Genomic DNA, 15,725 nt, shown 5'->3' with positions numbered 1-15,725 from the left:
ATTTAAAACAGCCTGGAACAAGGAGAGGGTACGCGGGGAAAAAAAGCGGAAAGTAGAATCACAATGATGCGTGTGTCACAGAACCGATTAAATGGTCCACATAGCACGAAGTCCAATATCTGCTTTCATGAATGCTGCATTTTAGTCATTGACGTTTTTAAGCGGTCTCGCAAGAATCTCCTATCTCGTGACTCTTTTTCAAAGAACATGACATAACGTTCGGAACCTCCGGGGACTGCATTCTTAAAAGATCCTCAAGTTGACGAGGCTGTTGATCTCCGCTAGTGTGCACACAGCCAAAACACACTGCCACACTGACATTTCTGGTGTGTATTAGGCTTCAAACGACTTAAGGCTAAGGTGTATTAAGAACCCCACGAAGGTTTAATATGAAATGTATTTCTCTCTGTAGCCATCATCCTGGTTGATGTAATATATTACCAATGTGAGTGGGTGCCCAATATTATATCACAACACAAAAAGAATATACACAATTTGAAGTTGAACGCGGTGAAAGATTTCAGGTTTGTTTGAAAATGTTGCCGTTCTTGAGACATAAGTTTGACAATAAGTGTCAATCTTCTGGACACTTCACTCAAAGCGCTATATGAGTGTAAGGAATTATTATCTAATAACGCTGTTTGTTCATTGCTTCTTGAAATGCATATTTATGTTAATTTATTGCACAATCCCATATTACTGCAAACACTGTTGTACAGAGAGAGCTTTTTTTCCAACAGTATTTAATCCATGGCTCACTCCTGCATTAATAAAAGGGGATCGAAAGGCAAGACACCAGCAGCAGTTTTCTTTAGAAGACAGTCTCAGTGTGAATGCGCTATTTTATCAAAAATAAATTCCCCTGGACACCCTACTTTTACAGCTGCTTAACTTTTTTTGTTTAATTCTTTGTTGCCCTCTGAAATACTGTGGTGTTGTGATGATAAAATGTTTTTTGGAGATCCTGCTGATTTTATCATTGAAAATTGCAATGATTTGATGGAATGAGCAATGCTAGTTTTTAATTAGTTTTGTTTTTTTCTGCTGGTTATTAGAGCTCCTGTTCTGTATTACTTAAAAGACATCTACTTTGCAGTCAAACCTAAACCATGCTTAAAAGGCCATTTTAACTGTATTTGACCTTGTAAAACATAAAACCTTACCAGCATTGTTGCTTATCAGTACAAAAATCAATTATGTGATATTTTGAGCAACTTAAATAGGCTTGCAGTTAAGAATGAACTATTTTATGTTCCTAGCACACTCTCTGTAGTTTGGAACTTGTTTAGTACTGCAGGAGAAAATGTATTGTATCTGTGAAGTTTTAATTATGCAAATCTAGAAAAAATTGGGAAAAAAATGTACGTAGTAGTATGTATAGATCTTCTTTTACTTCAGAGTAGTTTTGGAAAATGAGTTTGTTTGGCTTCAGTAAAAGTGGAAACAATTTTACACTAGAGTTTTGAAAGACACCCTGGCTGTCCTGAAGCTCAATAAGTCCTGGATCTGAAACCTCTCTTCAAAAAATGTAATTCTAATCATCTCATATTTCATTTGCTGCCCGGTTGACTAAATAGTGACATATAAGCCAGTAAGATTTTTAGGCATATATTTTTGTTAATATAATTTGTCCTTAAAGTACATAATGGGAATAACATTTGATATTCTGAACACAGAATATCATTCCACAGGGGAGAAACTCTTTTAAGCTTTGTAAGTTTTCAGGCTTATTAGCATGCCACAGGCCTTCAGGCAAAAATGTACCAGTCTGTTTGTTTTGGTCTTGGGGTTGACGCAAATATCGGGCTGTCGATTTATTACAGTATATCAGAGCTGAGAGGCATTATCTTTTCCATGTGAGCTGGTCTGATCACTTCTGACTCCCACAGTTCTGTTGACTGTGTCTGGATCCCTAGTGTCCATCTCTAACCACAAGACTACATTGCTTTCGATACATTAAAGGCCTTTCTGAATCCAAGAACATGATTTGGCATTAGTTGTGGAAATAGACTTGCCTTCAGAAGTCATTATGGAAATCTTAATTTATTTTCTCTTGGTTGACAGTCCACTTGAGACTGTGGTTTAGGACCGCAACGAACAAGGTTCTATTTTTAGTGTAATAAAAATTCCATTTTAGGGAAGATTATAGACTATTGCTGTTGTCAGGTCTTATCTATGCCTGAAAAACACTACACAGCTGTGATGGTTGACCATAGTTTGTGAAACCACATTAATGCTAGAGAGGTCTTGCTTTGCCCATATGTTGCTCAAAACTAGGAAGGACATTACCAGTGTGTATTCTTACTCTTCAGACATTGCCCGACTGATGTTGCTTAATATAACCTGAGCAAAGGTTCCATAGCTCCTTACCTGTTATTGCCGATGCTTCCATTTCATTGAATGTTCTCTGGAACAGAAGAGTGGACAAGAAAAGGCATATTTTCAACGTTGTGTACCATTAATATACTAATCAGCTGTAATCATGCGTCACATTTTCTAAATGAAAACCTACGTAGGTAAAGAATCTTGTTTCGTTTGCTTATTAACTTCAGTCCATTAATTTTGTCAGTTAATAACTGACAAAATGTTGACCGACCTGATTAATATTTACTGCACGGTGACTAGTTTTCAGATTCTGTGTTTTGTGTGACACCTGGGTAATAGCAGAAAAGGCCACATGGTTCCAGAGTTTTTGAATGCACAACATGCCATTATTCGAGCAGTCGGCCTATAGACTATTTTTCTTTTTCTGTGACATCTTTGGCATTTTTGGATGAGCCTTTTATTTTAGAAAGGCTTCAGGATTGAGATATAAATATATAAATATAAATTGCTAAGCTGCTGTTTTTTTATAACATATATCTTGTCATCTGAATTTTAATATGTCCTACCATTATACATATTTGTACAGTAGCTGAGGTCTGCTATTGCATTAACTAATTTTGGCTGTGACTTGCATATTGATACTGCATGATACCTACAGTTTTTGAGTGGTATACAATGGAACTCTCATCGGTATATTTATTGCTCTAGTCTAGTGGATATGAAGAGGTTTATTTTCTGATAACGTTATGGCTTACTGTGCCTAATGACTAATGTATTATGTAATTACCTTTCACGCAGGAGCTAATAAATGATTTAGACCACCTAGTACTGGAAATATTAATTTCTAGACTATAGTGGAGTCCAGCTGACACACAAGTTTCTAATGTTGCTAGTTGTTAGTGTTTAGCCGCCTCTGATGTTCTCAGATGTTTATAAATGAAAAGTGCTGTATGTATAATATTGCAACATGTGTAAGGTACATTAATATACCCTAATGAATGATTCATTATGTGGCAAATCTTAAACTATAACCTTGACATTTTTACCTGGTTTTAATGGATACTAGAGGAGCAAGCATGCCTAGTTATAAATAGAAAACAAAAATGTTGCTGCCCAGCTGGCTACCTTTAACTTGGCCCATTAAACTAACTGCCTCACTTAAGAGTTATTCTGGGATTCGGGTGCATTATGGTGTTTTTTTTTCATGTCAAAATGGTGGGAAACTACATTAGGGAATGGAACAGACTACAGAACGGCAAACAGCTGTCAGAGATGCAGGAGTGCATTATAGGGATTTAATGATGAAATTAAGAAACTTGGGAGTCGCCTTGATCAGAATCAATCCCAAACAAGCCCAGCTGTGCCTGAGGGCAAATTACTTTCAAGACAAACAAGGATAAAATGACGGCTCAATGCTTTGTTTCAATACTTGGCACAAAGTAGTAAAAAGGATGCAGTGATTTTATTTTAAGGTTGGGTAGGAATTCTAAATGCGATTAGAATGAAAGATAAATGGGCAATGAACTTGATTCTGTTCCAGGTCCTGCCAGCGTCTCTTTGAGAATTGGTTCTTACTAGTCCAGTGTGGAGACTGGGTGGATGTCGCTGCACAGCATCTAACTGCGTCAGACTCCGAAACCTCAGGGGCACTGCTGTGGCTTTTGGCTTTCTACCATCATCCAAACAATGAAAGCCAGCAGAGGTCTGAATCACTGGTGAGTTTGTTTGGTGGATAGTTTTTGGTTGGTAGGGACAGAATATGAATCATAACCTGTTTAGGAAAATGAAAAAGAGGCCACCCTTGGAGATACTTTTCTTGTGACTTCGCATATGTTTTGAAAGCACAGTGCGTTAGAAGACATTTTAACGTTTAGAAGTCTTATAACAGTTGTTAGTGCTGTAATTCGCACAATGACTTTCATTGGAAACAGCGAATTCCTACTCTATTTGTCTTTGTGTAATTTGTGAGAAGACGTGATGTTCACTTGCTTTCTTGCATTGTGTGAGGAGGTAAATGATAAGCTGATTGAGAAAAACAGTCACTGCATCCAGACATGTTGAGGAGTTTTGTGTGTTCTATCTTTTTGAGATTATTTCCATTCAGTACCTTCAATTCTGGTGTGTATGTAAAACCAGTACTATATAAACTTTACTACCATTTACAAACTTTTTTGAAGCTGTTATTAATGTTGTTTTTTAAAAAAACACCTGAAGAATTGCACAAGAAGTATATTGAAAAAGTGTTTTTTAGTGTTTTTTACATAGTCCTCATAGCTTGCTTGGTAGTTTATAATCACCTGTTTTTCTTCAAAAGATTTAAATGAAGGTACCGCATTACTGAATTGCATCCATGTAAGTGTGTAGCCTACTGCAGCAGGCTAATTCATAGGAATGTCCTCCAAATACCTGATTATAATTTAGAGGCCAAAGCCCCTCTGACTGTCTTGTCATCGGTAGTGTTATAAAAGCACACTGTATTGCAAGATGTTTTTTTCCCATCTGTTTGGTGTTGGTTGATCATTGATACTTTGCTTCTCGTATACATCCATATCATGAAAGGTATATACAGTTAAGCCGCCAAGCAAAAACCACAAAGTTTAATGTATACCTATGATTGGACAGACCTTCATGGAAAATTCAATTCTAAATGGTGAAGCTAGAAAAAAAAACCACAAGAAGGCTTTTGTTAGAGAGAGTCTCATCACAAGTCAGATGATGTCAGGTGAAAGTATTGATCTGGGTGTCCAGAGCCTCAAAGCCTTTTCTCCAGCTTCTCGCCTGCTTCACTTCTCACACTGCAAGCTACAGCTGGCTTCTTTAGGCAGTGTCTTCCATTTCCTTTTGTTTTTGAGAAAGCACATCCTGGCTTCATGCCCTCAGCCCTTAATTGTTAGGCACTACAGTCTGAAGTAATTTCCATTGCGCCCATATGCCATTTATTCTCTTCCCTGTGTCTGCCACATGTTTTAATTTAAAACAAAAGTGTTCCCTCCCTTTAGTCAGGGGCTTACTTAGAGGGGATGAAGAGAATGAAACTGCCACTGCGTTCCTGTAAACTCTTGTCTTTAATTCCCCTCAATTCCCTGCAGGCAGTTGCTCGAGGCGTCTCTGATCATCTGAAGTCACTCTTCAGCAGTGCTTCTCCGTCGGCAGCGCACCTCAAGATGCTTTTAAGCCTCGCAGCAACAGACTCTCAGCAGTGTCGCACACCACACCTCATTAATCAGCTTGCAGCGAACTTTGTGGTCTTTTCTGAAGGTGGAAATGCGGTTGCTAAGGAGGTTGTCCGAGCGGTAAGCCTCCCCTCTAATATTGGTAATGAAAGCTCCTGATGGTGGACGGTTTGTGTCTCTTTTACTTGGTAATTATAATCTATAAAGTAAATAATTCCCGAATTTCACAACATGTTCCGACGTTCTTAGCCATTCAACCCAAAACAACAACAGTGCCACCGTTTCTTATAACACCTGCTTGAGATACTGTCAAATCACCATTACAGAACACGCCAACCTTGCTTTTTAACGCAGATTATACATTAGTCTAAAGCCAGGGGTTATCGTTTGCTTCCTTCCATTTTGCAATCTGCTTATCTAGTAAAGGTTTGTGGGGGGAGCTGTAGCCCGATCTGGCAAGCAGCAGGTGCAAGGCAAGATACACCCTGGGCGGGACACCAGTCCATCTCAGGGCACACTCAGGCACACACTCACACCAGGCCCAGTTTTCCCACAAGCCAGTTAACTGTAGGAGTTAACCAGAGTACCTGGAGGAAACCCACAGGAACAAGGGGTTAATAGACAAAGTTCACTCAGATAGCACCTCAGAGAATGAACCCAGGGGCCCAGCGCTGCGAGGGTACAATGCAAACCACTGCACCACCATGCTGCCAGGGTTTTCATTGCATTTCAGCAAATTCTAAGAGTTTTTATTGGAATTAAAAAGGAATGTAGACATACAGTACAGTATATCTGAGACATGTTATCAAACCCCCTGCCTTTAAAATCCATGCAGAGCCAGAGTTGTAATTTACTGCTCGTAGTTTCTTTTTGATTCTGCAGGCAAATAGTGAGTCGAGCCATTTTAATATTGCCATTTTGTACTGTATAAGCATTTAATGTGAGCATAGTAAGAGATTTAAACCATAAAAGAGTTTCAATAATTAAAATACAATTAACAAGGTCAGACTGAATTACCTAAGTAAAACAAAATGGAGAATGAACTGCATACACAAAATGCTATATTGAGCAAATAAATTGTTCATACTTATGCATTAAGATTTGATTAGGAGTCAGGTGCGTACTTATAATAATTATAATTATTGCTTAAACTTGGTGCTTTTTATTTTGAAATGCTGTGAGCTTGGACTGTATAGGCAGAGTGTTTATTTTTTGGGAGTTAAATTGAAAGCCAGGAATTTTACTTAACCTGTTAACCTCAAACAAGCCTTTGTTTCAGAAACGCCCTCTTTCTTTTCTTTTGCAGATGATGCACTGGAGTTCAAGAAAAGTAGTGTCTGCTTTGAAAGCTGGTATTGAACATAGACTAAACAGATATGGATTAATGGACTTCAAAGCTCATTCAAGGCTGAAGATAATGCAGGAAGTTCTTCAGGAGCAGTGAGGTGAAAGTCAGTATATAAGACCTGCCATAGCTGAAATAATTTGTCATTGTTGTATTAACATCCCCATGGCTGAACAATGTATACTAATTTTTCAGATATATGCACTATTTTTCTATGTGCTCTATAAATATGTAATGCTTATCAGAATCATTTCTGTGTAACCATAACAAATGACCAGTGTTTTCCTCAATATTTGAATTTTATTTTGTTTTAAATCTGAAGATTCTGGCTATATTTTGCACCACATTTTATTTTTGACTGAGGACAACAATTATATACTTTAATTTTTTTTATTTTTCTTAAGAGCTCTGAGTCTTTTGTACAAGTCCAGAATTCTCAGACCACAAGGATTGTAAATCTATGACTGCTGAATTTGGAATATACAGGGGTACCACAGAAATGTTATTTTAATCATAGTTACTGACAGATGCAGGAATTAAATATTTTGAGGACGGACTGTTCTCAAGTTTTGTCCTTCCAGTTTTCAGTTCTGTTTTTCTCTTATCATTGCAAAATTTTAAACAAAAAAAAACATTTGCTTATTGTAAATAATTACAGTAAAGCGCGATACTGGTAGAAGACAGATTATATACAGAGTGCCATAGTGCTGTCTTCAAACTGAGCAAAGTGCTGACTGGACAAGCAAACAGATAAGTCAAAGAAACAGAGGTGGGGTATTCCGCATGATAATCATTTCCAAAGACAGTATATCGATACTAATTTACCTCCTTTTAAAAGTGTGTTCCACACTTCTTACCAAGCTTCTCCGAAGCTGAACCACACGTTGATATTCCAAGAGCTCTTTTATGGCACGAATGTGATCTCTGAAGATGACTGACCCAGTTAAAAAGAGACTTCAGTTACTTGGCTTAGCACTTTTTGTGAAACTGTCTATAAATTTATTAGAACATTTAAAGTTTTAGGTTTAAAACTGCCTTTGCTCGTTGTGAATTCTTATATCAGGTCTTGTGCATACATGTGTAATGTGTAAAATGTGACATACTCCTGGCAAAAGTGTACTCTGTACTTCAAACGGCTCTCATTTCCTTGTTTTTGTTTTGTATTCAGTGACACCCTTTACATTTTGGGAATGCTGTATAAAGCATACTGTACCTTACAATAAGACACACTGCTTATACTCAACAGCACAACTAATTGTGACACGGAGAATAAAATGTATTGATGTACAGTAGCTGCTTTCACCCATGCAGCTATTAATCTAATTCTCTTTGTGCCTAGTCTTGTCTTCCACATTCTTATTGCTTACATTACTTGTGTATGTGGAAGTAATGTTTTAATTACATTGATTTTACTGACCTCTTCATACTTCTTACTCATCGATTTTGTTAACTTGTCTAAAATTTAATTTACACCCATTCTACTCGTTTTCTTCCTCAGTACATGACTGCTGAAAAGCAATAAAAGCACCTTGCTTGAAGCAGGTCCAAAGTGGTAGGAATTGTTCTACTGCTTTATGACACGTCTGTACAGTGGCTGAAGCTAAGAACAGCTTTGAGATCAGCCATCTGCATTCACATTCTTTTAGACTGACTCAGCCAGCCTGTGCAAATTGCTTATATTTATACTGCTGATTTATAGGCTTTGGCATCTAACTTAAGCTCTGGACAAAAAAAAAAACTTTTAAAGTCAGAAAGTGTCTTTTACTAACGTTCAGATGTAGGCCAGACCTCACTTAGAACGTAATGGCCTTTTCAGCCACTTGTGCACTTTGGTGTGGATTTTTTTGTACCCAGGATAAAATACTCCATTATATTTTTTTCATCCAAAGAAAAATGACAACTGAAAACCATTTAAGGATTTTTATTGCCGGTGTCCTTTTGCAAACCAGAAAGTTGCAACTACACGTTTTCAAGTTTCATTACAAGACATTTCTTCTAGCAGTATTCAAGTTATTCTCCTGAGCAATACGCTGTATTTTCTTCAGAAAATGCATGGAAACTGCATTCATTATTTACACTGAGGAAAGTTAAAGATCACTTTTCAGGTTGTGCTGCTTGATTGTACCTTTATTTATAGTAACTTAACTCTCCGACTTGATTCTTCTGTACAGATTTCATTTGACTGTCAGTTGACGCATCTCTATATTAAGCACAAAGTTCTGATACATTTTTGAAAGGGAACAACGATTCTGAAGGAAAATAAAAAAAACCAGTAAAAAGGCAATCACATTTCAATGTAAAAAGAATGCAGGTAATTTTTTTAACCATACAAACTCCCAGACTTGTGTTCGGTTCTTGGTGGAATTAGTTTCTCTTGGAAAAGTCTGGCCCTTCTTCATTTTTATTGTTACAATGCAGCAATTCTCTATCGAGATGAGGTCCCAAAAAGTACTGTGGCAGGGTCACAGTGAAATGAGAAAGATCGAAAGCTCTAGAGGCAGCAGAGCGGTTCCTTTGGTTTGCCTTGATGTGCATCGTCACACCGAGGTCCTAGAAAAGAGGAGTTAGAAATGAATGGCGTGAGCAGGGATTGTTTTATCTACAGGCAATAATTTAATTTGCTCACGGCCCTAAATCAAAGAGCTTCCAAGAGTTTTGTGTGCTGTAAATCTGCAAAAGAGATACTGTACACACCCATCGTCCCTCACACCCATCCTGCATAGCTGGAGATGTCTGTTTCTAAATTAGACATGAATTTATAGCATATAATGATACAGACACGAATCGTAGACGTCTTAACAGCTTTATTACAGTACAGCAAGTCTTCATATTCTTCTCTTCAGTTAATTCACTAGCAAGCTTAATTGCCAATAGACAGACTTCGATATTTTTAATTCACAGTTGAATATTACATGCAATAGCAAGATAGATTAATATGCACATACTGTATAGATGTTTTGAAAAACACAACCCCAGCCCTCAAAAAACTCCTGACAGAGTATGTTCTTGACTTTTAAAGGTAAAATGTTACATACTGTATAAAGAATAATGTCCCATGTACTTGAGTAAAAATGAAATTAGTATCTGGTCAGACTTGTTAAAAAGAGGATAAGGCCAGCTGAACAATACCTTTGCTTCCGCGATTTGGCTGTGGGGCCAGACTCCTGTTCCTGCTGAACTGAGCCAGTGTGTACAATTAGAACTGTTATCAGCTCAGTAGGCACAGGAGGCCAGGTCCATAAGAGCTGCTACCTTCACCAACCGTGTGGCCTCACTGCAGACATTTTTACACAACAGCTAAAACAACAAAACATAACATGGAAACAGACATTTTGGCCTTCAAATATTGAAGGGTCCATCCTCCTGACTGGAGCCGATTTTATCCCCCTGTCACTAATCACATTTTTTTTTTCCTGTGAAGCATCATTAACATTGAACATTCAGGAAATGGGGGGATATTTTAATTATTAATGTTGTCGATATGGCATGATAGTGTTTTTATTCCACCAGTTTCCGAGGCTTCAGAATTTTATTTGCATATAAAACAATATATTATTAATACTATGTGGAGAAAGTAATTTGATTTTTACTGGATTTGACAGTATTTTGAAAATGTATACTGTAATTGGGAGTTTTTGGATGGTGGAATTTGGACAAAAGCAGATTGTAGACAACAGGCAAAAAAGCTGTTGGTGCTGTAATAAAAGCTTCAACTGTTCTTTAACTGGCAGTGTTACTGAGGTACAGTCTTTCTTACCCATTTAATGTTGCATTTAAATCCATAAAAGGCAGATAGTTTTTATTAGACATGCTGTATACCATCAACTGCAGCTAAAAAATAAGCTTTCCTTTTCATTTAGACATGACTCTTCTAGGAATACATAATTATTAAGGAAATTTGCCATTTCCCCCCATAATTATTTTGAAGTTATATGCCCTTGTTCTTCCAGCATTTTTTCAAACGATCAAGTAATAAATCATAGGGAAGATTTTGATGGTCAATCTGTAATGTGACTTCAACCAGCTTTAATTAGTAATGTGTTGAGCCAAATTCCTACTGGATCTTTGTAGTTTAGACATCTGAGGGTTCTTAGCAGTATATTTGGACAGGGCTACTATGACTGAAGCTGGTTACACAGAAGATCTGGTTAAATCTTCTTTTACTCCCAACTGTTTTTAAACCTTCTTCCAGCTCTGAGAAGAAGTGCTAAAAATAGCCAGAATGTACTGAATAAAAGGAGGTAATAAATTATATCAAGCATATTTCAAGTTTGTTGCACTTTTGCCTAATCTAAATATCACAGCACCATAGACCTTGATGCGAAAAACAACGCACATTCATGAATGATATTCAAGAAAACCACAACACTTGGTATTGAAGATAGAGAAGCAGTGACTCCACTATAACAGTATTGTATAAGGTTTGTATAACTTGGGAACTCGCCAACTATACCAAGCACCCAAAATCTTCATTTGGAGACTATTGAAACATTCTTTATTGGTAGACTTCCTTTTTATGGTTTCCTTAAATGTTTTGTGTTGTGGCTTTCAATGAATACCTTGACAATATCCCGTACCATATATAACTGCACAAAAGCACTACAAGAGATAGCTGAAGAAAAAGCGTGCTTCCTGATCCAAAAAATTCCTTTTAGGTAATAAAACTCTCACCTGTGTTCTAAATGTGATCTTGTCAGAAAACCTGAGGCTATACTTCAGACGTTTTGTCACAAACCGTAAATTGATGTGGGAGAAAATTGGTCTTGTGGGCTAAAGTGCTAAATCTACCTGAGGCGCCTCAAGGCAAAGGCAGGGGTGGCTAAATGAAAAGAACGAGCCGGAAATAACTGGCAGTTTAAATATATAAGATTAGAGCTAATGTACGTGTTGCTTCAGTAATCTGCAGTGATGTAATTTGAGGCACATTACACTGTCACAGAATTGTATTGTTTACCAGATACTTCAAACTCCTGCCGAGACACACCATTGCTTTCAATGTTTTCTCTGACATTCCTAAGCTCTGTGCTTGTTCCAGATACCAGTACAGTGTTACGCTCATGTCAGTTGTGTAAGAATGTTCCTTAAAATTAACCTGAAACTAAAGCCTCTGGAATTTGTTACTGAATTCTTAAGGTATCTCAGCATAGATGAAGTATTAAATAACAGAAATTTGTGTCATTTGTTTCTGATTAAAATGGCATTTTTTAGATAAGGGAAATACCTTGAAAGTACAGTATTACCTTGAGATATCTACTTAAATTCAATTAAGAAAGGAAGAATCCCCATGAACTGATTCACATGAAAAATAAGATGACATAAAAGATGTTTTACTGTCATATGCAAATGTTTTTTCAAGAAAATACCCTCCACAGGCCAACAGGTTGAAAATGCCGTCAGCTTTATTATTTTCACATTTCTGTTCAGTAGCACAGTTGTCTTGCTACGTAAACTGTTCACCCAAACCATCTCATCTCATTGAAGGCCCCACAATAATTCAATTAATTCAAATAATTCAACACCACAATTATTCAACTCTACTACATACGCTGCCTATACAACATCAGAAGAACTTTCTTTGCTACCACAGATTTCAAAAGACTTTTGCCTGTGTTGTTTATTGTCAGACTTGAGAAATTAAAGCGTTTTACAGTGATGGTCTTTAAGAATGTTTCTAACACCAACATAAAAGATTAGCTCTGGACACTTGGAGAATCGGTCTTTTTGAAATAGTGGTCTGTATTCCAGAATACAAAATATTAGCTTGCGGTTTGTCATAATAGCTTTCCAATTCTGGATGCACGGTCATTTTCAATTTCCTAGGAACTCTGCCTTACACTCCTGCAAGTACATTCAGTTCACTGTAGATACAGTATAGTGACATAAGGGACTGAGGTGGGTTTTTTTTTGCACAAGCGGGAGATAGAACAGAAACAGAAGAGGTAATGTGAATCCATCCTTCACAGACATGTAAGAGGCATAGGCTGGCAACCCGGTCTGCTTTCAATATCTACAGTATCTTTCATTACCCCAGCACGCAGCATTCACTGCATTCAATCAAAAAGAAGACAAAGGTCCAACATCTAATGGGATTAAATACCTCAGATGAAAAAGTATTTTTCAGTTGAATCAATCAGTTTATGATAATTTCGTGTTAGATGTATTTCAAAAAATGTGAACTCAATCACTCGACCAGATTTTGACCATGATGGTGGAGTTCAGAGTAGAGTTCAGGTTTGAGTACTGCTACCCCTTATGACATAGATGAACATAATATAACATTTTCATTACTGCTGTAAAGATCTGAGTGTCTGGAAAGAGTGAGTTTATATTGAGAAGAGTTACAGTGATAAATATAGCCTAATGCAACCACGAGTTCTACATTCAATAACATGTCCTAAGCAGGATATCGATATTTAAGTTTTATTAACGTTCACATAGCCCACACTGCATAGTTCAGATCATGAGAACAACACAATTAAAATCAGAAACAGGAGTCGCTTCTTCACATCAGTGGTTGTGTGAGCTATCCACCCATGTTACTGAAGCTGATACCCCAGGTTTTTTCATGAATCCTTGGATCAGCTGGCCACTAACCTCGAAAAGGCCTACATGGCTGGAATGGCCTCCTCGTTTGTAACCTTTCTTACAAAGCACATTCCAGAAGAAGAATCAAAATGTAATATAGCTTTACATCCTGGCAGAATACAAAATAATCTTTTCATTGAATCCTCCCTGCTTGTAACTGAATTACATTGTACAAATGTACCAGCGCCACCTGTACATTTAGAGGCCGAATGGAACAATGACACAGCACTTTCACAGCTGCTCTTATTCACTTAAGATTAACTGCTTAATCAGATCTTCATTTGAGTGAAACTTCTAGAACCCATTTAAGTCACTTTAGATGTGGTGTGGCACAAGACCGTGAACTGAACTGTTTTCGCCATTACCATTTCTCAGCTCTATAAGAGATGCTGTAATGTCTTAACAGATACAGTACAAATGAATTCTTAAAAAAGGTTACAAACCTATGGGGCAAAAAGAAAACTGCAAGTTTTAAAAATAAAAGCACAATTAGATAAGATGATATTTTAAAGAAATACGAAGAAGCATAATGCAGGAAGGAAAAACTGCTGTAGAGGTGTCTTCAATACAAAAATCAGTTGAAAGGAAATTCATTCCTGTGGCGCACCTGTATCACATACTTTTGAAACAGTAATGAAACAACTTTCTCATTGTAGTGAGCTGTTTCAGATGCAGTTGTTGAACCCCCCCCCATCACCAAGATTTATACTGTCAAACTTTTAAACAAATCCAGAGAGGAAGCACATAAACCTCCAAGGCCAGAGACGCTTTCCCTGCGACAGCTGGTTTCTTTCTGTTTTCAGTAAAAGGTAAGAGCCGGGACCTGGCTTAATTCTCACCCTCTCTTCAGGTGCAGAACTTAGCCACTGTGAACAAAGAAGTAATCAATCACTGTTCACCAATCAGCTAAGCTCTGCACCTTGATGGAGAGGTCATTTTCTCAGCCCCACAGAGAAACGGCATCGGGAAGACTGCGCGCGTTCGTGTGTTTCTCAGGACGGCCCGGCCCAACAGTCCCGTTTTTTAAACACTCGCGTTTGCTGGGAGCCCCTCTGGTTTCCATAACAGCCGCCAAGGCCGTGGCTGTGTGGTAATCCCTGGCAATGTGATTTTATCTTAAGTCACAAATCAGCATGCCAGGAACCCACACAGCCACAACATGAAAGGAAACCTGCAGATCCTCTCTCCCCAAATTCTCCACGCTCTACTAAACAGGGGATATTTCCCTCATTAACCATGGCTCCAAGATTGGGAAAGGGTCCAAAAACAAAGTAAAAAAAAAACGGTTTTGCTGTTCCATTGACACACAGTATTTTCTTCTCTAATAGACGTAGAGGCATTAAAATGGGGCCTGATCTATATTAACATCCAGTCGGTTGAGTTTGGGACAAGTCACTGTCTTCTATGGCATGAAATAAAAATTAATCACAAAAACCTCTAGAATTCAGCCTGAACGAATAAGTGTCAAGTGTTCTGATATTGTTATTTAAGGCTGATTTATATATTTAATATATGTATCCTATATTTAGGCTGATTTATATATTTATATTTAAATTTGGCCTTGTGTTCTCTACATAGAGTAACATAAAGCTATGTTCTAATATGTATTACAGGTCATACAAACCTTGTTTTATAAGAAGGAATTAGGAATTTTACTTCCCAATCACCTGCAAAGTGAGTCTGATGGGAACCAAATTTTCATAGTTTCTAACTAAACGTGCTGTTTTGTGGACATGTCAAGAATTTTTCTGGGATACCAACAAGGATATTTCCTTTTCCCCACTTCCCCACTGTGTTTAAAAAAGGACAAATAACATGGTCCAGTCATAGCTGGCTCTTTTGCGTTATTTACTTTCCTTTACACCGGAAATAATTCTGCTTCAGTTCTAAAGTTAAAGCTGCCCAGATCCCATTTCTTTTGAAGGTGAGGAGCACAGTTTACATGTGGCATTTCAGGACAGACACAGTCAGACACAGGACCAAGAGAGCAATGAGGAAGGCAGCCAAGATCACATGCAGAATGAAAACAGCAAACGTTCTGTTTTTCAAGCGAATCCATTTAAACATTTTCTGACCCCTGCTCTACATCTGTTTGATGCACATGTTTCACATTCCTTCTTTTTCACAAACAAATGTCGCAGGTTTTCCATAAAACCGCAAAGCACATTCTTTGTGCTGTGTGAAGACATTTTAAAGCAAATTAGCCACTGCAAGGCTGTCTGTAAGAAAATGCACACCAATAAAAGCGAGGTTTAGAGCTAACCAGCTAGCTTTTACTTGCTTTCTGTTTAATACCA

General features: G+C 37.6%; 2 protein-coding genes across 3 annotated transcripts in view; one reads left to right on the top strand and one right to left on the bottom strand.

Annotated features, from left to right (window-relative positions):
* The window catches only part of fancc (FA complementation group C), a 39,350-nt gene extending 31,187 nt beyond the window's left edge, over positions 1-8,163 (top strand). Inside the window, exons 13-15 of the mRNA XM_088911562.1 lie at positions 3,866-4,040; positions 5,415-5,618; positions 6,805-8,163. Of these exons, the coding sequence (XP_088767688.1) occupies positions 3,866-4,040; positions 5,415-5,618; positions 6,805-6,942 (517 nt within the window). The 3' untranslated portion in view covers positions 6,943-8,163. The remainder of the gene's footprint in view (positions 1-3,865; positions 4,041-5,414; positions 5,619-6,804) is intronic.
* A 587-nt stretch (positions 8,164-8,750) lies between these two features.
* The window catches only part of aopep (aminopeptidase O (putative)), a 137,121-nt gene continuing 130,146 nt past the window's right edge, over positions 8,751-15,725 (bottom strand). For both annotated transcript variants that reach the window (XM_088910658.1, XM_088910657.1), the window contains one exon: positions 8,751-9,393. The gene's annotated coding sequence lies outside the window, so the exon portion shown is untranslated. The remainder of the gene's footprint in view (positions 9,394-15,725) is intronic.

Source organism: Atractosteus spatula, chromosome 3 (genome assembly GCF_055471065.1).
Source record: "Atractosteus spatula isolate fAtrSpa1 chromosome 3, fAtrSpa1.hap1, whole genome shotgun sequence".
Taxonomy (NCBI): Eukaryota; Metazoa; Chordata; class Actinopteri; order Semionotiformes; family Lepisosteidae; genus Atractosteus; species Atractosteus spatula.
This window is presented reverse-complemented; position numbering and strand designations above follow the sequence as displayed.